The 24,768-nt window shown below is 38.7% G+C and overlaps 1 protein-coding gene across 1 annotated transcript; it reads right to left on the reverse strand.

The window, feature by feature from the left end:
- Positions 1 to 14,803: 14,803 nt before the first annotated feature.
- On the reverse strand, positions 14,804 to 22,752 carry LOC309491788 (dynein regulatory complex subunit 3-like). The gene is made up of 13 exons (XM_082190818.1): positions 22,710 to 22,752; positions 22,309 to 22,498; positions 21,090 to 21,206; positions 20,841 to 21,007; positions 20,523 to 20,669; positions 18,743 to 18,862; positions 18,449 to 18,563; positions 17,339 to 17,511; positions 17,117 to 17,248; positions 16,952 to 17,024; positions 16,757 to 16,878; positions 16,480 to 16,611; positions 14,804 to 16,338 (listed from the first exon to the last, which is right to left on the reverse strand). Exons 2-13 carry the CDS (start codon positions 22,460 to 22,462, stop codon positions 16,228 to 16,230), a joined length of 1,563 nt encoding a protein of 520 aa, XP_082046944.1. The 5' UTR covers positions 22,463 to 22,498; positions 22,710 to 22,752; the 3' UTR covers positions 14,804 to 16,227.
- Positions 22,753 to 24,768: the final 2,016 nt, after the last annotated feature.

Genomic DNA, 24,768 nt, shown 5'->3' on the forward strand with positions numbered 1-24,768 from the left:
TTAACTGAATGTATAGGTGATATAAAAAATTGGATGACTAGTAATTTCCTACTACTAAATTCTGAAAAAACAGAGATTCTAAGTATTGGACAAAAAACTTCCTCACGTAATAATCTAGAATACTGTCTAACACTTGATGGCTGCTCTGTTAAGTCTTCGTCGTCGGTTAGGAACCTGGGTGTGCTCTTTGATACCAATCTTTTCAGTTGTTGGCAGTCAAGTTAGCATTGGAGGAATGGCGCCACTGGTTAGAGGGAGCGGGGGAACCCTTTATCATCTGGACCGATCATAAGAACCTAGAATACATCAGGTCTGCCAAACGACTGAACTCCAGGCAGGCTCAGTGGGTACTTTTTTTCGGTCGTTTTGACTTCTTGCTTTCGTACAGTCCAGGTTCCAAGAACATCAATACTTACTAATACTGTCATTTTGACGGTAGTGGACCGGTTCTCGAAGACGGCACATTTCATTCCCTTACCCAAATTACCTTCAGCTAAGGAGACAGCGGTTACTGTCGTTAATCATGTCTTTCGCATTCATGGCCTCCCGACAGACGTGGTTTCCGACAGGGGACCCCAGTTTATTTCCAAAATTTGGAGAGATTTTTGTCGTTTACTGGGGGCGAGTGTCAGTTTGTCGTCTGGATTCCATCCTCAGACTAACGGTCAAGCTGAGCGAGCCAACCAAGATTTAGAAAGAGTATTACGATGTCTGGTTTCTCAGAATCCTTCCTCCTGGAGCCAACAAATCTCTTGGGTTGAGTACGCTCATAACTCGTTACCAGTTTCGTCCACGGGCCTCTCTCCGTTCGAGTGTACTATAGGTTACCAGCCACCTATTTTTCCTAGTCTGGAATCCGAAGTCGCGGTTCCCTCTGCTCACGCTTTCGTCCAGAGGTGTCGCCACACATGGAGGAGAGCCCATGAGACTCTGCTCCATGTGGGTGCGCACACTAAGGTTCAAGCCGATTGCCACCGGCTGACACCTCCCGTATACGTCGTTTGTCAAAAAGTGTGGCTTTCTTCTAAGAACATTCCTCTCCGCTCCGTTAGTAATAAACTGGCTCCCAAATTTAACGGCCAGTTCACTGTCACTAAGATTCTTAGCCCAGTGGCAGTCCACCTCAAACTTCCTCCTGCATACAGGAGAATTCATTCCGTTTTTCATGTTTCCAAAATTAAGCCTGTGTTTCATTCTTGTATTAATCCGCCTGCCCCGGTTTAATTTTAATTTTATGACCCAGTTGAGAGTAAAAAAGACAATTGCTAACATCTCAGACACTTTAAAGCTGTGATTAGTAATTAATTAGTAATTCTTTATAATTTGTAATAATTACCTATTAGTTCATAATGATGCCAATCTCATTCAGTAATTACCTAATAAGGAAATATCTTAGTCCTAAATTCGATATTACTGACTGATTAGTTAAGCTTGTTTCCATATTATTTAAAGAGGCTACATGCAACTTTTCCCCCAAAATAAACGTAACAATAGCCTTTTTATTTGACCATTTATGACTCAAACATCTCCTGATGAGCATACTGACACCTTGTCCGCTCACAGTGGGTGCACCTATAAGTCTGTATCCTATTTTTCCTATTTTCTGTCGGGTCGGATTTTTCGCGCGCTGTCTGCGGATGTGACGTCAAGCGTGTTCATGTTAAACGTTTCAGATCACTCTGCCACCACCGCTAGTCTGCAAACAAACTTAGTTTCTCAAACAATATATGTATTTGACTGTTCTTACCTCTGTAAACATAATGTTGACTTCTTTCTTTTTTTTTTTTTTTTTTTCTTTTTTTTTTGTAAATACATATACAAATTTTATTTATAGAGCTGTACACACAATGCACAAATCTGTACATAAGTCTTCTGTTTCAGATGTATACTAGAACTATTATTATTGTTTATTCTATTTATTTATGTTCTCATTTAAATGCCTGTTCTAATGTCATATATGTATGTATGTACCAAGAGCTCCTGTAAAAAACCACAAAAAATTCCTTGTGTGTTTGTGCACACTTGGCGAATAAAGCTCATTCTGATTCTGATTCTGATTCTGATTCTGATTTGCAGCGGATGACTTGAGAAGTGTGCACGTACGAGAGCGAGCAGAAAGGAAGAGCAGTTCGGTTTTTTGGCCACAGGTGTCAGTCGCGAGTTTAAATTTCAGAAAATCGCATGTAGCCTCTTTAATAGCAGTAGCTGAAGTGTTAATGTAGCGCTACTCATTAGTCCTACATTACTTCCTGCATAATTACTTATTAACGACTGACCATAAAGTATTACCGAAACGCCTTCAGGGTGATCCCACTGCGAAACTTGCCACATAAGTAAATAATTGAATCCAGAATGTTTTTTTGACATGATTTTTTTACCTCAAGATGACTCGCATAGCCGCTGTTATCGGTTGTTGTCCTGCAATAACAGAGCACTAGATGGTACGATTGAAGAATCAGCGCCAGTGTCGATGAGGCACAATGAAATTGAGTATTGCAGGGAGCTGTGGAAAAATATAATTGCTTTGTCAAGTCTAGTGGACAGCCTCAAGCTGTTGCGGTGCGGCGAAAAGACTAGAAAATATGACAAGGCATATCTCGCCCTCAGATTCACCAGTACAATGATGTGTAATGAAGAGAGACCACAGTGTGTTGCGTGCCTCAAAATATGAACTTCTAACCATTATGAAGTCGAACAAGTGAAGACGCCACTTAGAGACTCATATCACATACAGAAGGAGAAACTTGTTGATGTTGAGAAGTTGTACTTTATTAATTACAATATTCTGTTACATATTGATTTCATATTCATTAGATATTAATTACATCTGTTTTCTAAATACACGACAAGAGGAAGAACTAGTTCATTTAAAAACAACAATGAAGAACAAGTTAAAAATAAATCAGCCTCTTCTTCAGCTTTTTAAACAAGAACAGTTTGAACCTGTTATTTATATAGTATAATAGTTATTCTGTCCTGGCAGATACGTCACTGTATTGTTAGACAGATAGCGAACATCAACAATAAGACTGGTTATGTGTTTTGTTCCTCTCAATGTTCCTCTCTCTGAACCCATAGAACATTTGTTCAATATCGGCTGTGATGGCTATTTGCTCCCTCCTGAACCTTAGCAAGACTCCAACTAGAGTGTTGTTGAGGTTAGGTCCGCTGAGGAGCATGTCATTCAGTGACGTTCCCTTAAACACTGCGCTGGAATCAAAAACCACCCTGATTTTCCCAGGCTTCTGCGGGTGATAGACACCGAAGGTGGGTAAATACCAGCATTCTTGCCCTGGTTGCAATGGATGAGCCGGTTCTGCCTGCTAGTTGTCGAGGACTTTCTGCATGAAGTCAAAAAAGTGCTGTTTCATGTCAGGTCTCCTTCTGAATGAGCGTTGGAGAGTGGAGAGTCTCTGGGTGGCCTGTCCTCTGTTATTTGGAAGGGGCTTGCGAGGCGAATGAAAAGGTGGGGGTGCCACCCAGTGATTTTGGTCATCCTTGTACACTTCGCTTTCCATTATTCTGAGAAAGTTGTTATCATCTACTGACATGGCTAGTTTCTCATCTTCGGGTGTTTTTTGAAACACACTTTCCCCCAAACCATCTCTACAGGTCTCCTGAAAGATCTCCTGGGTGTAAGATGATGTTTGAAGACTAGGCTGCACTGGACCCTGTACTCTCTCCGTAATGTGAATCTTGTTGGTACATGGAAGGACATGTGTCTTGTAGGCATTAACTTCTTCATTCTTGTGAGCACCACTCAAGCATAACTCTCCAACTATGACCCAGCCAAGGTCAAGGCGCTGGGCATACGGTGAGTTGTGAGGCCCATTACGCTGTTCACGCACCTTATGCACGCTCAAAATGACCCTGCCTAGGAGGAGGAGAATAGGAGCACTGGTGTCAAGAGGAGGGATCTTATCAGCCACAGGAGTCAGATGAGGAAAATATTTAGTGCACTCAGGCGTTGGGATCTCTGATCTGTCGTCAGGTAGGTTGCTACATTCTAGCAGAGTAGGAAGTTTCACCTTGGTTTTACCATTGACTGACTCCACTATAATGTTACTTGCCTTCCGCCCTGCACTGCTGTTAATGTCTAGCAGATCGAAGAATTGTGATTTTACTAACGACCGGTTGCTTTGGTCATCTAGTACTGCATACACCCTGTGAACCTTACTTGGATTGTTGGCGTGATAAACCTTGACCAAGCAGATTTTTGAGCAGGATCTGGCCTTGGTAGAGCCACCACATATTTCTGTACACTTGGACGTGACTATAGGAGGTGTTCATGGTTCACACTCCCCGCTTTGCTCGTCCTCAGCAGCGTGCTGCAGCTGCTCACCAAGCGACCAAGGGGCAGTTCCAGGATGCATCGCCGATATATGTCTGTCACTTTCACACTCATTACATTTAAGTGTTGTCCTGCAATCTTTGGCCATATGCTTGGTGCTGGCACAACACCAAAAACAGATTGAATTCTCCTTCAAGTATGTTTTCCTCTCATCAAGATGTTTCCCTCGAAACCCACGACATTTTGATAGCGGGTGTGGTTTATTATGTATGGGACACTGCTTATCCGGTTCATCCTTGGCAGCTGCATTAGCCTGTGGAGAGGTAGTTGTATCAGTGACTGCCGTTTTTCTGACTGTAACTGTTGTTCTGGGGAGGTATTTTGGTGACCTTTCGACTTTGGCGTGGCTTGGGGTAGAGGAGAGACTAAATGCAAAACTGGGGTCGGTACGGGTCTTTGCCTGGGAACATACGAAGTTGACCAAAAAGCTGAATGGTGGGAAGGGAACATGAAAATCCTCCTTGTATTTGGATCCCTGCCCTATCCAGCGGTCCCGGAGGGAGAAAGGAAGCTTCTCCACTATTGGATTAACACCCCTTGATGTGTCTAGCAAGTCACCTAATTCCACAAGCTTGTGTATGTCTCTGTTAGAGATGACTGGGAAGGTCTCTAGTCTTCTCAGTAGGGCATTTTCAATAACCTCTGGGCTTCCATACATCTCTTCCAAGCGCTGGCATATCATATACACACCTGCTCTAGGATTGTTAACATGCACTGACCTTAACCGCTTGGCTTGTGCTGATGACTCCGGCCCAAGCCATTTTACAAGGAGGTTAAGCTCTTCCTGGTCAGATAGATTTAGCTCCCTTATGGCTGCTAGGAAAGACGATTTCCATGCCCAATAGTTTTCTGGACGGTCATCAAAGGCAAGGAGCCCAGAGCTAACCATTTCCTTTTTCACCAGATACTGGGCTAGGTCAGTGGTCTGAGGAGTTGACGGTGAGTATCTCTTGTACTGGGCCCGATTAGGTATTGGCAAGGCCGCATTAATGCACGGGCTTACCTGGGCTGAAGCCCAGGGGCCTCCCAAGTTCAGGGGCCTCCCATGTTCAGGTTCGTGATGAGCTGAAAAGGTCATATTGTTTTAACTTGTCAGATTTTGTCGCTGTATGTCGCTAGTCGCTTGTGGGCGTTGGTAGTGCTGTCGCTCTAATGTTATTGTTAAGGTGCGTTCACACCAAACGCGAATAGAGCGTCTGGCGCGAGTGATTTCAGTGTTGTAAAGACGCGTTTACGCGCGTCTAGAGGTCCCGCGGCGCGAATGAGGCGAGACTGCTCGTCTGGCCACATCTGGCCACATCTGTACAAAACACCACCACAAGTTATATTATACAACTATATCATTTTAACTTGACTAGGAATTAGGCTCAAAAGAAACAGTATGCTGTTGGGAGAGTGTTTTTATATTACCACACAGCATTCAGGGATTAAATCATTTACTAGATTAACGATCGATCAATCTACAAATTAAACTCACTCATACTGTCATAAATTACTAAAACGTCATCCGAATTTGACAAATAGGCTAATACATTTTCTTGTCCCTAATAGTCAACATAATGCACTGTAAAATGAACTGCAGCAGTGCTAAACTTGCATTATAAAACTACAACACTCGAACTATAAATGTATGAATTAAACTCACTGAGACTGTCGACAGTTTCTTGCATGCATCATTTTATTATATCCATGTTTGTGGTTACAGTCAAATCATATAAAACAGTGAAATCACCCTTGAACTCTTCTGTCTTGCCTGCACTGCACTCGAGACGGTGACGGGAGCTGAGCTCCACTGAAATGCTTCTTTCCTATTGGTCGTCGCTCGCGAAAATCGCTTCTCATTTGCATAAAGTTGAAATTTAGTTGCTGTGTGTGGTTGTTAAATAAAGTGTCTTGTGTTTATGTGCTCAGTGATATGTTAATAACAATATTAAAATGAAAAACAATATTTAAAAAAATCACTGTTGTAGGTCTCGAAAGAAACTAATGCATTTTGTGATGTAGATTACCTATAGATAGGCTATTACACTTTTTTTAAATGAGACTCTTTAAATTGAGGGGATGGGGGGCCTACAAAACCTCTCAGCCCCGGGGCCTAACATTAGGTTAAGGCGGCTCTGGGTATTGGAAAGGTAGCGGCTGGGTATTTGTTTGGGATATAAGGAGCCTTATGGGTAGGTGGAGTTGCGTAGCGCTCCTCTGCAATGGGTTTGTAATTTTCTTCCTCCTTAAGTGGTCTATACACTGTATTTTGTGCCCCGTTGATATTGCATGGGAGACCTAGGGTTTTGACCTGTTGGATTGGCTGCTGTGGCGTACCATCATAAAGCTCCTGGTTAGCATGTTGTTCAAATGGTTGAGTTTCTATATAGTCTCTGGTGCGTTTTGTTGGATCTTCGAAAGTCAAATCCTGAAACTCACCAAGAGGGTCTCTTTCCATATATTCAGCTGCTGCTGCCTCTTCATATATTGCTGCCTCTTTTGATGCTGCTGCAGCTTCCTTCTCTTGCTGCAACACATGAAGATTGGCCTCTATGGTTACCTTTTCTTTCATGATGGCTGCCTCCTTCTCTGCGTAAGACACCTTTATTTTTGCTGCTTCTGCCTTGGCCCTTGCCCTCGTTGCAGCGGCGCTGACAGATGTCCGAGTTGAGGCTCTGGAGGACTTGAGAGAAGAGAAGACTCTAGACCTTGTCTGTAGCTGAGACTGACGTGTTCCGTCATCGTTGTCACCCATCTTTGCAATATCTTGATTGAGTCTGTAGGTTTATGCTTCTGAGTGCTGTTCACAAAGTTATATGTTGTCTATTCCCGCTGTGTGTACATCATTTTACTATTCTGTCCTGGCAGATACGTCACTGTATTGTTAGACAGATAGTGAACATCAACAATAAGACTCAGTAGGCTTGACTCCAGGTTGAGTGTTTTCTTTACTGAAATCTTGGTTGTTTTCTTTTTTGTAAAACTGCAATACAGTATAAAATAAACACTATGTTACAGTCAAATATGTGCAACATAAATATAATAACCATAGCACATATTACAAAATGTTTCACTCAAAGAACATAAGTAAATGGGCTAAATAAAAACACAGGCAAATGAATAATCATAAATGAGGCTTAACAGCCTACTAACTCTGTATATAGCCCAGCTAAATCCATGCTAGCGGTTAGCATCACGATTAGCATTAACCAGATTTTCACTGAAAATAAATGCTTTTAAACAACAGTAGTAGAACGTCTACACATGTTTTAACTACTTAAAACAACTGTGAGCGACCATACTCACTGATGGATCTATTCCAAGGATAGACAAATAATGCTGGTGGTGGAGCAGTCTGCATGTACACCTGTTGACGATCTCCTTACAAGCGCAATGACTCCAAATACCACCAGATGTCGCTACATAACATTAACAAAGCACTGACACTGATAGGAGTCAGAACAATAGTACTGAACTGTACTGTTAACACCTTGCACTGAGCTCCAATCACTGGTTCAACACCACACACTCACTCACTCACTCACTCACTCACTCACTCACTCACTCACCCACCCACTCCACACACACTCACCACTCAAACACACACACACTCTCACTCACTCACTCACCCACCCACTCCACACACACTCACCACTCAAACACACACACACACACACACACACACACACACACACACACACACACACACACACACACACACACACACACACACACACACACACACACACACACACACACACACACACACACACACACACACACACACACACACACACACTCAACACACACACACACACACACACACACACACACACACACACACACACACACACACACACACACACACACACACACACTCTCAACACACACACACACACACACACACACACTCTCAACACACACACACACACACACACACACACACACACACACACACACACACACACACACACACACACACACACACACACACACACACACACACACACACACACACACACTCACTCACTCACTCACTCACTCACTCACTCACTCACTCACTCACTCACTCACTCACTCACTCACCCACCCACTCCACACACACTCACTCACTCTCACCACTCACACACTCTCACCACTCACACACACACACACACACACACTCTCTCTCTCACTCTCACTCACTCATTCACTCACTCTCACCACTCACACACACACCACACACACACACACACACTCTCACTCTCACTCACTCTCAGACACAGTTCTTTGTGTGACTGAGTAGAGAAGATGATTGAGTGAAGCTCTTCCCACATGCAGTGCAGTGATACGGTTTCTCTCCAGTGTGGATCCTCTCGTGTCTTTTCAGGTTCTCTGACTGACTGAATGTCTTATCGCAGTGTGAACACTTGTAAGGTTTCTCTCCAGTGTGGATCCTCTGGTGCAGTTTTAATTGTTCAGCTTTTTATTTTTTTTATTTTTTATTTAATTTTTTTATTTATTTATTTACCAGGACAATGCATATTAACAACAGTATGCCTGTAACATGCCAGAGTTAGCCAGTGGCTAATTTTCCTCTGTAGTCCTGGTTGCCAGATGTACAGTGGCACCCTAGGGAGAATACAAATTTTTTAAGAGTTTGCATGTAAACACACACACACAAAAGCTGTAACAAAAGTCTTCCCACACTCAAAGCACATGTGATTTCTTACACCAGTGTGTTTTTTCTGATGAACTTTTAAATTATACAGACGTGAAAAACTCTTTCCACACAAAGAACATGAATGTGGTTTCTCCTGTGAATGAACTGTCATGTGTATCTTCAGGTTTGAAGCACTGAAAAATGTTTTACCACATTGATCACATTCATGCAGTTTCTCTCCAGAGTGGATGATCATGTGCATCTTTAGGTGAGCATTTTGTTTAAAATCTTTTCCACACTGATCACATGTGAACGGTATCTCTCCAGTGTGGATCCTCATGTGAGTCTTAAAGTGTCCTTGTTGTCTAAAACTCATTCCGCACATGTGAACGGTGTCTCTCCAGTGTGGCTCCTCATGTGAACCTTGAGATTCTGTTTGTTTGTGAAACTCTTCCCACACTGATTGCAAGTTAAACATTTCTTGTCTTTTCTTTTCAGTAAAGAAATACTTTTAGTCTGTGAGCGAGTTTTAGCTCCAGTTTTGACATGATGATGTTTCTTCTCCTCTTCACTCTCCTCATTCTCCAGCATCACGTCTGAAATGATAGTTAAATGTATCATGTTTCTGTAGCAAGGACTATTACATATATTAGATCAACTGCACAATTATCTAACATAATATTAACATTATTACATTTATTTTAAAGGGGTCATATAATGGTACATGCACTTTTACAAGTTGATTGTACTGAAATGTGTGTTGGGAGTGCCTGTACACAACCATTATAAAATGATAAAAATCCATCCAGTGTTTTTTTATTTTTATTTATCTTCTTATATGTTCTCCCATCTCAAATCAAGCCGTTCGACCATGTGACGTCACACGGTCGGACGCCCCTCCCACGATTGTTAATGACAGCAGCGTTTCAACACAGACCCGCCCTCGCTCGTGAACGAGCTGTCATCATAGTCCCCCATTGTTGATGCGCTGGAGCAGAATGGCGTCTAAGCGATTGTGATGTTCTGTTCTTGGGTGCAATAAGGAACACAGCAGTCATTTTGATGTTCCTAAATCTGAAGACGCAGTGGCTGAGTTTTGTTTTCGAAGGGAATATTCCCCACGATCAACAGCAATGCTTTCATGTATCGTTTTATTAACCTTTATATTAATCTTTATAATAATCTTTGCAAATCGCTAGCACGCTTCCCGATGAATACATTACGGCATGTTTTCAAAGTACAACGTTCTCAATATAATTCATAATCCCACATTTTATAATGAACAACGCGTTATGGTTATTGTGTTATTCCAAACTGTACGCAGGTGTTAAAGTTAACATTTTCGTACTGCACTGCACATAAACATACATTACAATTAACAAATTATGTACAATACAACATACAATACATTACAATTACAAAAGTCTTAGGTGTCTATGGAATGATATTCCGGACATTATTCAAAAGGAATTCGTTACTCTGCCTACATTTTTGCAAAACCTGAAATACGTACCTCCAGGTACGTTTCCCTGCACTTTTCGGGTGAAACGTCCACTAGAGGTGCTAAGTGTTATACATTTTTCTCCGTTTCTGATGCGTGTTTATAAAAGGTTATACGAGAATGAACCTCATTGGTTCTTACTGAAGCTCAAACGTGCTGCGAAATATGAGAATGAACCTCATTGGTTCTTGCTGGAGCTCAAACGTGCTGCGAAATACGAGAATGAACCTCATTGATTCTTACTGAAGCTCAAATGTGCTGGGTAACACCAGAATGAACCTCATTGGTTCTTACTGAAGCTCAAACGTGCTGCGAAATACGAGAATGAACCTCATTGGTTCTTACTGAAGCTCAAAAGTGCTGCGTAACACGAGAATGAACCTCATTGGTTCTTACTGAAGCTCAAACGTGCTGTGTAACACGAGAATGAACCTCACTGGTTCTTACTGAAGCTCAAACGTGCTGTGTAACACGAGAATGAACCTCACTGGTTCTTACTGAAGCTCAAACGTGCTGTGTAACACGAGAATGAACCTCATTGGTTCTTACTGAAGCTCAAACGTGCTGTGTAACACGAGAATGAACCTCACTGGTTCTTACTGATGCTCAAATGTGCTGCGAAATACGAGAATGAACCTCATTGGTTCTTACTGAAGCTCAAACGTGCTGTGTAACACGAGAATTAACCTCATTGGTTCTTGCTGAAGCTCAAACGTGCTGCGTAACACGAGAATGAACCTCACTGGTTCTTACTGATGCTCAAATGTGCTGCGAAATACGAGAATGAACCTCATTGGTTCTTACTGAAGCTCAAACGTGCTGCGTAACACGAGAATTAACCTCATTGGTTCTTGCTGAAGCTCAAACGTGCTGCGTAACACGAGAATGAACCTCACTGGTTCTTACTGATGCTCAAATGTGCTGCGAAATACGAGAATGAACCTCATTGGTTCTTACTGAAGCTCAAACGTGCTGTGTAACACGAGAATTAACCTCATTGGTTCATGCTGAAGCTCAAACGTGCTGCGTAACACGAGAATGAACCTCACTGGTTCTTACTGATGCTCAAATGTGCTGCGAAATACGAGAATGAACCTCATTGGTTCTTACTGAAGCTCAAACGTGCTGCGTAACACGAGAATGAACCTCATTGGTTCTTGCTGAAGCTCAGATGTGCTGCGAAATACGAGAATGAACCTCATTGGTTCTTACTGAAGCTCAAACGTGCTGCGTAACACGAGAATGAACCTCATTGGTTCTTGCTGAAGCTCAGATGTGCTGCGAAATACGAGAATGAACCTCATTGGTTCTTACTGAAGCTCAAACGTGCTGCGTAACACGAGAATGAACCTCATTGGTTCTTGCTGAAGCTCAAACGTGCTGCGAAATACGAGAATGAACCTCATTGGTTCATGCTGAAGCTCAAATGTGCTGCGAAATACGAGAATGAACCTCATTGGTTCTTGCTGAAGCTCAAATGTGCTGCGAAATACGAGAATGAACCTCATTGGTTCATGCAGAAGCTCAAACGTGCTGCGTTTGGATTGTCACATTTTATGCGTCCACAAATTGAAAACGCAATAATATATTCTGTGTGAAATTCTCTGTCCAGATGTAAATCAGAGCCGTGATCAATAAAGTTGAGTGATCGCAGTACTGCAAACGTTTGCTGCATATTTGTGTATTGTGTATAATTTTTGGGGGGATAGGGGAAAAAACAATCAATCAAAACTCCTCATTAAGAACTTTACGATAAAATGCATTTTCATTAGTATATTTGTGTGTCTAGCTGAATATGTTATGAAATCAATAGAGAACACACCTGTAGTTTTGATTTTAGTATTTACTAATAATAAAATGCAGAGCTTCATGAACTGTTTGGCTATAAGATAAGAGTGTGTTAACTTTAGAGCAATGAACTGAGTTTAGAGAAATGTGTCCAATCGACTGAGAAAAACTGTAATACAACAATTTAAAAATGTATCCGTTTCTTTATTTTTTTGTGGAATATAGTGTTAATCAGTGGTAGTTAATATATTTCTAATACATGCTAATATATATTTTTAAATGAGTCACTGTGATATTTGAATGTGGTTTATTAGGCTTTTTAAAGATCTATAATAATAAGCTTCTCATGAATGAAATTAAATGATATGAAAAAGTGTGTTAGAGAAGCACAGTCACAGTTCACTAGATACTTTCTTCTGTCACTAGTGCACATCTTTTTTCAGATATGGTGGTTCATTTCTTAATATAGGGGAAGAGTTTTGGTGACAAACAATTTAATCGTTTAATAGACATTAAAAGTAGAATTAAAACCTTTAGGCTGCAAACAGCACAGAAGTTGCTATATTCAAATACATGCTGGACTGAAACTGTTACATAAAGTTGATGTTTTTAAAAATGATTTACATTTGTTTTTAATTAATCTGACAGAAATGGACTTGAAAGACACTTTTTGATAGCTTCTTGAAAGAAGCTTTTTTATAAAACAATGTTGAAAACATGGACATCAAATTTTCGAATGAAAAGGAAATGGTCTGATTCTGAATTCTGGATAAACAAGGAACCTCTTTTTAATAATCCATTACTTCAAGCAAAAGTGCTTAATTCAAAAAGCCTGCAGAAAACAATGGCAAGAGCTGGATGGACTTAAAGGACTTAAAACATCACGACGAGTGGAAAAGTCCAACGGAAATGAATATTCTGACAGGAATTAAGTCCGTCAGATTCATGAAACATGCAATGGATGAGATCGTATCATCTTTTCCTTCTGCGTATCATCAGAAGTCAAGAGAAGAGAATTTGAACGAAGAGGAGAATTTTCCTGATCTTATTGTTTCAGCTTTTGTGGAAGAAGAACCACGACAAGAATAAATGCTCACTTTTAAGACTCCGGAGATGCATGGTTTCAAAGAGGCTTCAAAGAAGTTTGTATTTGACTTGTGTAAAAGTCGCTCACCAATCAGCTCTGAAGGACAGTAGAGAAACAAAGTGGACAGATGTGCTAAGGGCCAAACTCTTCTAGAAGATGCTGGAGGTCATTGTATAAATCTCCCATTGAAAAACGAACTGCAGATCTACAATGGAGAATTATACATTGGGCAGTAGCTACGAACAGACACGTGGCACATATTGATCCCACTGTAGAAAAGAAATGTCCCTTTTGTGATTTAGAAGAATCAATTGATCATCTGTTCTTATATTGTTCTAGACTGAGAGGTGTTTTTCCGACATTAGAAAACTGGATTTAAAAACTAGGCGAAGAGTTTAATGACACTGGTTTTATTTGTGGACTGAAGTATAAGGCTTCTGAAAAGAGCAGAATAGGTATAATACATTTTTTAATAGCGGAAACCAAAATGGCAATCTGGGTAACAAGAAAAAAAATGATAAAAGAAGAAGCTTTTGTTGATCCAGAGAGAATGTTGAGAGGTTTTGTGACTTCAAGGATCAGAGCAGAGTTTGTTTATTTTAATTTGACAAAAAATCTGGTTATAGTTTTAAGGAAACATTTAAGTGGAATGTTGTGTACTATAGATCATGAGGAAAACCTATTTCTGAATGTTTAAAAATGGTGGTAGGTAATTTTTAAATATGTTGTGAAGCAATATATGCATGTAATGTAATGTTTTTAGTTTTTGGAGTGTCTTGGAATTTGATGTTTTTATGTGAGATGTTTCTTGTTCAATTGTAAAAGAAAAAAAAAAGGGGGAATTTTTAAAAACCAAAAACTTTTGGTTAAAAAAGGAAAAGAATAAAGAGAATTTCTTTTTTTTTTTTTGCATAAATAAAGAGGTGTCTCTCTCTCTCAACAAATGGAATTGCTGCAGCACTCTTTACTCGTCTGTAGATGGAAGCATTGCATAAAGTACAAAAACAAACCCTACAACATTCTTGTAAAACTGATGATCTCAAAATGTAATAAACAAAACAAAGATAATACAGCTGCATACTTATCAACAACAAAATTAGCAAAAATTGTTTATTATATATACATAGCTATATATATATATATATATATATATATATATATATATACAGTTAGGTCCATATATATTTGGACACAGGCACAATTTTCATACTTTTGGTTCTGTATGCCAACAGAATAAAATTCAAATGAAACAATCAAGATGAATTTGAAGTGCAGACTTTCAGCTTTAATTCAAGGGGTTGAACAAAAATATCAAGTAAACATTTTAGGAACTGCAACCATTTTTTTACACAGTACCCTCATTTTCAGGGGCTCAAATATAATTGGACAAATTAATATAATCATAAATAAATGTTTAAAACATTTTTAAAACATTTAAAATAAAACATTTTTAATATTTTGTTGAGAATCCTTTGCAGGCAATGACTGCCTGAAGTCTGGAAGCCATGGACATCACCAAAGACTGGGTTTCCTGCTTTGTGATGCTTTGCCAGGCCTTAACTGCAGCTTTCTTCAGTTGTTGTTTGTTCGTAGGTCTTTCTGCCTTTAGTTTTGCCTTCAGCAAGTGAAATGCATGCTCGATCGGGTTGAGATCAGGTGATTGACTCGGCCATTTGCAGAATATTCCACTTCTTTTCCTTAAAAAAACTCCTGGGTTGCTTTTGCAGTGTGTTTTGGATCACTGTCCATCTGTACCGTGAAGCGCCATCCAACCAACTTTGCTGCATTTGACTTAATCTGGGCAGACAGTACATTCCCATACACTTCAGAATTCATCCGGCTGCTTCTGTCTTCTGTCACATCATCAATAAACACCAGTGATCCAGTGCCACTGGAAGCCATGCATGCCCGTGCCATCACACTGCCTCCACCATGTTTTACAGATGATGTATTCTTTGGATCATGAGCTGTTCCAAGCCTTCTCCATACTTTTTTCTTCCCGTCATTTTGGTACGGTTGATCTTAGTTTCATCCGTCCAAAGAATGCTTTTCCAGAACTGGTCAGGCTTTTTTAGATGCTTTTTGGCAAAGTCTAATCTGGCCTTTCTATTCTTGATGCTTATGAATGGTTTGCACCTTGTGGTGAACCCTTTGTATTTGCTCTCGTGAAGTCTTCTCTTGATTGTAGACTTTTACAATGACACGCCTACCTCCTGGAGAGTGTCCTTCACTTGGCTGGATGTTGTGAATGGGTTTTTCTTTACCATGGAGAGAATCCTGCGATCATCTACCACTGTTGTCTTCCGTGGACGTCCAGGCCTTTTTATGTTTCTGAGCTCACCAGTGCATTCTTTTTTTTCTCAGAATGTACCAAACTGTAGATTTGGCCACTCCTAATATTCCTGCTATCTCTCAGATGGATTTATTTTGTTTTTGAAGCCTAATGATGGTCTGTTTGACTTGCATGGAGTGCTCCTTTGAACGCATGATGTAGGTTCAGAGCAATAGATTCCAAATGCAAATACTACACTTAGAATCAACTCCAGACCTTTTACCTGCTTAACTGATGAAGAAATAACGAAGAAATAGCCCACACCTGTCCATGAAATCGCTTTTGATTCAATTGCCCAATTACTTTTGGTCCCTTGAAAAAGGAGGGTGGCTCTCTCAAGAGGTGTAATTCCTAAACCCGTCCTCCAATTTGGATGTAAATACCGTCAAATTAAACCTGAGAGTGTGCACTTTCAGCCCATATCCATTAAATAACTATAGCTTAAATATGTTTTGGTAAATACCTGAAAAAAAAAAAATGGTGCCTGTGTCCAAATATATATGGACCTAACTGTATATATTCTGGATCTGACAAGAGAAATATTTTAATTGTCCTCAGATGATGCCATGTCCTCCAGCTCATCCTTTACAAAACTAATGTAGTTTTGGATCTCTGAGATGCGCTTGCGATTCCTCTTCACCTCATCATTGTGTATCTATTAACACAAACAAAAAAGGTTTACATTTTATTTAATAATAAAAGGTTGTTCTGATCCTGGACAGCTGCATGGTAGGCTACAACGTGATATAATAATATTGTTAAGGAGTTCACAGGAAGTGTGTTCATAATCAAGTACCGATTTCAGCAGACTGCTCATCCAGCTGTTGACCCGTGCCAGTAGCTCATCCTCCCTGTCATCAATCTTCTGCAGGTGGGTGTCGTGAGAAGCACTGACTGCATTGGTCACTGTGTCTTTATCTACCAAGAGCTACAGGGCAGCATAGGAAATGAGGACGAAGGATCAGTCAATACTAAAACTTAGTGTCTGGCATGTAGTTACGATGGCTTTTGACTTCTTAATTATTCATAATTATACACAAATTAAGTGATCATGAAGACAGTTTTCCACTGACCGTTGCCAGATCATCCGGTATTTTCTCCTCTAGCTCGCTTTTGACCACCTTCTCCAGTGTTGCCAAGGCAATCACAAGCTGTTGTTCATGGTGCCGGTTCTCCAGGTCTCGACACATTGCGAATGTGTGTCAGAGTTAAAGAAGCCTTGCCCATAAAATAAAAGTATTTTTGTTTTGCTTTGTTGGATAAAGGATATATCCCTTGCACATTTTCAATGAACCCTCCAACCATGTCTGAGATGTTCCTCTCAAAGTCTTTGAAGATGTCCTTAAAAAAAAAGGGGGAAAAATTTCCACTCGTTTAGGTTATATGCTCCGTAATTAATATTACATTAACAATATAGGTATTTTTATTCTGACCTCCAGTTGGTCCACCAGTTGCAGTTCAAGACTCGTAAGGTTTTCAGAGAACTGCTCAGCCTGTTCATGGCAGGAAGTGATGTGAGCTTCAAGAAGATCGGCGTCTGTGATCTGTTGCATTTCCACAATCTTCTGCAATAGAACAGAATTTAATTTTTGAGCGTTTTGATGTGTTTAACTGGTCAGAAACAGGTTGTCTTGTGTGACTGAGAAGAAACCAACCTGTCTCCTGAAGTTTTCAAAGTCAGCTGTTATTTGCGCTGCTTTGCGCTGATTGTCAGTCACTGCCTCATGGGAACCGGTAGAAAAGGATTCCACCTCAGCCGTTCTCTGAGCAAGCTGACCCAAACCCGCTACAAATATCTGCACACATAGAGCTTCCATTTTGCTCTTAAATGTAAATGGACTGTCAAGGTAAATTGATTATTTAGTGTCCTTTTTAACAGCTGTTCCCTCATCTGCACTCTTAAAGAGGCCATTTTACAGTCTTGTTGTTGCTTTTGGGCTCTACTAGAATAGGTTTTCATGCTTGAATGTTCAAAAAACACTTTTTTTTAAAACATATTTGACATTGTTTCAGCACCTCTCTTCCGCATCTGTCAGCAACACACTGGGATGTGTTTCCCGAACAACGACATAACTCGCTGTTTAACTACCAGAGTACGATGCATTGTTAAAGAAATCAACTAGATCGTCACGACAGTTTCCCTGAAACTGTATTGTCGGAAATTTGTCGTTCAACCACGTTTTTAATGATGTCACGCACATGGTGGAATAATAACGTTTTTTAATTAATCCATTTGAGATCGAATCAATGCTAGATTTGTTCTCATCTGAGGACAAATATTTAAACTAAGAGTTATTTTGCTTTATTTCCAGATTCAGTCATAGGCTCCTTCTTACGTACTAGAGCACGTTTGCACATGTGCACACTTCAAAAACGGCACTTTGACAAACTAAAAGACGTAAATGATATTTTTGATATTTGCCCTAAAAGTTATTATCATGAGGAGCTCAAAATATAAAAAGCATAATAGGTCCTCTTTAAAAATAAAGGTTCCAAAAGTTTGCAGTGATGCCATAGAAGAACCATTTTTCAATGGTTGGTCAACCTTTCAGGAAACAGTTCTTAAAATAACCTTTTTTTTTCTTAGTTTGAAGAGCTTTTTAAAAATCTAAATAACATCTAATCTAAAGAAAAGCTCCATGAATGTTAGAGGTTCTTCAGGGAAACTTCAATGCCAAAAAAGAACCCTATGTTTAAGAGTGTATTATAATGTATTGCTTTCATTTGTGGTTTGATTTGTATATTTTGCTATTCATAATAAGGATATGTTTCCAGCAGTGTGTCAATTCCCGGGAGGAGAGCCAGTTTCTCTGCATCAGGATCCTCAGCAAACATGCTGTTGAAAAGCTGAGGTCCATTTAAGTATTCCACGAATGCGTCCTGTGAAAGAAGGAAGCAATATTTATCCATTACTGTCAAGAAGAGTATATATTAAGAAGATTTTAATACAGTGCAGCGTTTCAAACACTGTAGAGTAAATCTGACTTATTAAACCTTGAGCATTTAAGATCAGTGTTCTTGTACTTGAATGAGATGGATGGCATGGTGATGTTGGTTACCTTGTGTAGTTGAAGCTCCTCGTCTGTGATCTTCTGAGCCTTATTTGCCTCCTGCTCCTGGAGCTCATTGTGTTGCACTTCTTCTACAGCATACTGATACTTTGCAAAGGCAGTTTCACGCTTTATATGTAGGCGCAAAAAATATGAATTATGAACAGAACATTAGGACAAAAAAAAAAAAGATGCTTGTTTGTGAAATTCGAATCTCATATATTTTACAAAACTACTTGCAGATAATATAACATGAATGCACTTAATGAGAGTTCACTTTCATGAATGTTTCTTAAGTCAACTTTTAAAAAGTGCATTTTGCAATAATGTAAAGTGAAAACTTTACTTTGAAGTACATTTCAAAACATTTTATTGGTCATGCTTTAAATAAGTACGCTTATTTTTATGTGTTGACTAACATTTTAAAGCTCATGCAAAGTACTTGATTATAATTTAAACTGAAGTGTGTAATTCAATATGACATTTTAAAGTTAATATATTTTAAATGTACTAAATTGCAACTTCAACATTACAAGTGTGTAATTCCAAATATATTTAAATGCGTTTTTCAATAGAAATAACATTAAAGTATTGTGACGGTTTCAGTGTGTAACTCGTTATTTCAGAGTTGCAGGTGATTGGCTGAAGGGAGTGGTTGCACACCTGAATGTAATCATGACGCTCTATAAAAGAGATGGGAGCGTGGGGCTGTTTTTGTGCAGAGATTGGGGCTGTTTTCGCTTTGCGCTGTACCTTGGGTCTCGTGTCAAGAGGCTATCGGAGAACTCATGAGATGTGAGGGATATGGGAGATCACCGCTGCCTTTTGATCCATCTCCTCTGGGATGGTTGTTTTTGGAGGTTTCATGGACTGAGAATGGTTGGACTGTTGTCTTTCATAAATGCTACACCTTTGCACATATCTGCTGACACACTGATTACCATTTATACTGATCTTTAATGTTGTTCTATCTTATACTGATAAATAAATTCACTTATTAATTGGCTGTGGTGTGTGGTGACTCCCTTATTTTGTTGCGATTCAGAAGAGATCATAACAGTATATTTTAGTTTACACTCTTAAAAATAAAGGTTCTTTATTGGCATCGATGGTTCCATGAAGAAACTTTAAAATGTTCTTTATACTATAAGAAAAAATAATGGTTATTTTAAGAGCTGATCACTTACAGGTTCTCGCTGCAAAAACCAAAAACTTTATTTTAAGGAGTGTTAATGCTTGTCAGTTTATTCGGCAGTAAACCTCAAGAAAATAGAAGTAATTATGAAATTGCATAAAGATCTATGCCTGATTTCACAGACAGGGTTTAGATTAAGCCAGGATTAGGCCTTAGTTCCATTAGGGCATTTAAGTAGCTTTTATAAACGTTCCTTATATATAAAAAAAAACATTACTGGTGTGCATCTTGAGACAAAACAATGGCACTGACATATTTTAAGATATATCAGTGCAAGTTGCTTTTAGTTAAAAAAGCTCAAACATGCATTTTAGTCTGGGACTAGCTTAAACCTTGTCTGTGAAATTAGGCAATAAGTCAGAAAAGTTCAGCTAATTTCATTTATTATAGATTTAAATTTTTAATTTTAATTTAAATTGCAATTAAGTGTCAGAAAACATTGCATTCAGTTTGCACTTAAATATTTTCTTACAAAGTATAATATTTCCATAATAGGAAATATTCTCTTTCTTTTTCACAAGTGGTCAGCTGAAAAACGAAGCCAAGCAACTGCAATTATATGAGAAAATATGATATGAGAAATGTCTCACTAACCGTTTGTTCATCCAGCAGTCTGTAGTCCAGATAGACCAAGTCTGGGAGATATGCCGCCACAAATATCTTAAAGTCCTCTTCATCACAGATGGGATTTCCCGCAAGGTTGAGAGTGCGCAGATTCTCAAACTGTCTGAGGTACAGCACCTGCAGGGTCAGATATGATTTCCTTCAGCTTTATGTTTGAGTGACACTCATGAATTGGAATATTGGAAATGAATTAGTGGATGGCTGCATATTTTGGAGTCAGACTCATTTTCATCCTTCTTGGATTCCACATTTTCTAAAAATGTATCATCTAAAATATAGTTGGCTTACATTATCCACTTGAGCAATGCTATTGTTTCCAATAGAGAGGATGTTCAGGTTCTGCAGCGCATCCAGATTTTCAATGACAGAAATCCGGTTGTTGAACAAACTCAAGTCCTCAAGTTTCACAAGAGAGTCCAGTCCTTCAATCACTTCAATATTATTGAATGACAAATCTAAGGAATATAAGAATTCTGGGTTAGTATTTGGAGATACTCCGGATATGTTTTCGATATCAGTCGGACAGTCTGTACTCACCCAGCCAGATCAGATTAGTGAGGTTTTCTAACCCTTCAATCCTCTCAATAACATTATTATCCAGCTGAAGTTTTGTTAGAGAGGTGAAATGCCACAGGTGGGAAATCTTTAGGATGTCTACAAAAAACATCAATATTATATTAATTATATTTTTCAAAAAGTACAATGTACAATGAACTGTTATTGAAATAATACCAATCTTGATAATGAAAATGAATGAAAAAATAAATAAAATAAAAATCCTGTCATTAATTACTCACCTTCATGTCGTTCCAAACCGTTCATGTTCGAAACGAATATGAAGACCTTTTTGATGAAATCTGAGAACTTTCTGTCCCCCCATTGACAGCCATGCAACTATCACTTTAATGCTTCAAAAAGTTCATAAAGGGATCGTGCAAATAATCCGTATGAATAGAGCGTTTTTTTTTCCAAATTTTCTGAAGAGACTCAATCGCTTGATATGATGAACAGAATTCATTTAGGCTTTTATTCACATATTATAAACATTGATCAGTAAACAGAAGCACAACCGAACCTGCTTGATGCTAGAAGAAGCTCAAACGTGCTGCGTAGCACGAGATTGAACCTCATTGGTTTTCACATGTGAAGCGAACAAGCTTGAGCTTCAGTTTACCACAACTGATGTGCGAGTTAATAAATGTTTATATGTGAATAAAAGCCTCAATTAAATCTGTTCATCATATAATGTGATCGTGTCTGTTTATAAAATTTGGACTAAACCGCTCAATTCATATGGATTAGTTTTACAATCTCTTTATGAACTTTTTAAAGTTTCAAAGTGGTAGGCCTAGTTGCGTAGACTGTCAACGGAGGGACAGAAATCGCTCAGATTTCATCAAAAAGATCTTCATTTGTGTTTCGAATATGAACAAAACTATTATGGGTTTGAAACGACATGAGGGTGAGTAAATGATGACAGAATTTACATTTTTTCCGTGAACTGTCCCTTTAACACTGATTAAAAAAAACATTATCTGTGTGAGAGGGGGGATGTATACTTGTCATGAAAATAATGTCTAAATAAATTAAAGTGGGTTTCACTTTTGCAATAATTCAAAATATATTCTTATTTTTCTCTTGATTTTGGGGTGAAATATGACCCAGGAAAGTTTTCATGTGATTCAACTTGAATAAAATAAAATTCAATCAAAAATATTTAATTTTACATTAAAATGAATTTAATTGCGGTTCTTACTCCTGAAGTCCAACCGCAGCTGACGCACCTCCTCGTGCTGGATGCCCTCTTTCTTGGCTATTTGTCCAGCTTGTCCTTGAGGTCCCTGTTCAACAATTGCTTGTTGTAGCATCTCCTCATCCATTACTTTGGGTTCATCCTCTTCCCTGCTCATTTTCCAACGCTTCTGATGACAGGACCCGTTTATTACCTGCAGTAACGGTGATTAGCAGTGCAATATTATCTATTAATATTATCTAGTGCAATTGCTTATCTTATTTTGCAGACCTGTCACTATAAAATCAGTCACCTGAATCTGTCACCTATTTCAAATGTTATTTGTACTCAAATGTTAAACACTGTATCAGTCACCTATTTCAAATGTTATTACTAAAAGCTCGTTCATTTGACAACAGACTTACCTGGAAATATATCACTTAAGTACACGTCTGCTGGACGTCTCCCATTGGGACGTCTCCAACACTGTTGCTCAGCAACCACAGACTACCGCCATCAACTTCCGGAGTTTTTAGGAGCTTTGAGGCGCTCTAAAGAAATTAAAATACATTTTAGTAATAATACGCAGTAATATAACCTTGGTGATATTCTTAGAGTATTTAATTTGTATGATTCCTCATGAAATGGAAAATTAAAGTAAACTAGAAAGAGCGAAATATTCCACGTGTACTAAAATGCCTCCGCTATTTTTAAACAAAATTGCGAAAAGCAAACATGTCCATAAATTCATGTTTTTATAACGTAGTTTCCATACGTTTTTGCACATTAAGAGTATTTTGTAAATGAACTCTGCCGTGTTAAGACTTTGCCCATGATTGACAGCTTCCTCGATCAATAAATTAAAGGTTCCGCTTGTTTAAACCAATCAGACAGCTCTCTGGGCGGGGCTTATGCGCGCTGTCCGTCAGCCTCTCACCATCGGAGGATTGTTGTTGTCATCAAGATGGAGTTCTTGTTGGGGAATCCGTACAGCACTCCCGTTGGCCAGTGCATTGGTGAGTTAGCGGCTTATAGTAGCCTGTTCTTCAATGAAATATGTTTTAATAACAGTTAATGGACCATGTTTGTCCATTGTTCGTGTAAAAAATGCTTGAAATGTGTGTAGCATCTTACAGGAGCGTAAACAGTCAACACTGTTAGCTACATTAGATGATGTGCTAGCCAGCCTTTTTAATCCGGTAGAAACACAGAAATGTTACTAGGGAAGTCTAATCATGTGTTTCTATAATGGAAAATTCTTAACTAGCGAGTTAGAGTAAGTGTTTCGTCATCAGATCTTCACTGTGACTGAGTGTGAAGCTGCTGAAGTCTCACTGGCTTCAATCAAAGCAGCATCTGTCTAACATTTACAATTTAGGAGTTACAAACTTAGTCTATATGGAGATATCACTTATCTATGCTTATATCTTTTATATCGATTACTCTCAATCATGTAATACTTTGCTCAGTACATCATTATAACTAAAAAATCTGTCACATTTGTGTTCATGAATTAGCCTATGCAAAACAGTTCTATACTGTTTAAAAATAATGAAAAATAAATGACAACATGTCAATATCCAGGGCACCAAATCAAGATATATATATATATATATATATATATATATATATATATATATATATATATATATATATACGTAACATGAGCAGATTCTAAATGTTTCCTGAGTTTGTATCGCAACACTGTTACATTTTTCAGTATAGGATTTTTCCAGGTTAATAATTGCATTTCTTTCACAGTATTTTCACAGTAAGACTTCTCATGTATCTACTGCACTCTCAGACATTTATTGTAAAAGACTTCAGTACTTTACTGGCAATTTTAGTCAAGGTTTTACAATTGTAATGTAAAAAAGAAGAAGAAAAAAAGCTTGGTTTTATTGTGAGTTTACAGTATTGGAAAATCATACTGTTTTTCTACAGGCCATAATGTACTATGAAGTTATGAATAGATTATGCTGTGGAGTTTTTTTGCTTCTTGTTGGTTTTATCTGATGCTGATAAACTTATTTCTACTTCACTTTTAGCAGTTTGTGTTGTTGGTTTATTTTGTAATGTTCAGAGTTTATCTGTATTAATAATATTAATATAATTATTATTGGGTCATTTCACCTGAGATTTAGAGCCAAATTACAGGGGTGTAAAATGACTTTTGGTAGGACAATTAAATGAAAATCTGTTGACTTTAGCAATCTTTCTTGCATTATATGCTAACAGTGATAGTCCAAAAATGGCAAAAAGCACTTCTTGTTTTTTTTTCTGTTTTTTTGCCTCATGTTTGCATGCATGTTATGCAAGAAGTATTAGAGATATCTTAATATCGTTTTAGATTCTGGTTCTTTCCCAACTTTTCTTTTGGTATCTTCATTTTAAAGGCCCTCAATGCTTCAATCCCAGAGATATGGACATGTTAATGTGGCTCCATGAGTAAATTGGTAAATGTATCTTATTTTCAGTGGTCTC

Source organism: Leuciscus leuciscus (genome assembly GCF_965113295.1).
Source record: "Leuciscus leuciscus genome assembly, contig: HAP1_SCAFFOLD_563, whole genome shotgun sequence".
Classification (NCBI taxonomy): Eukaryota; Metazoa; Chordata; class Actinopteri; order Cypriniformes; family Leuciscidae; genus Leuciscus; species Leuciscus leuciscus.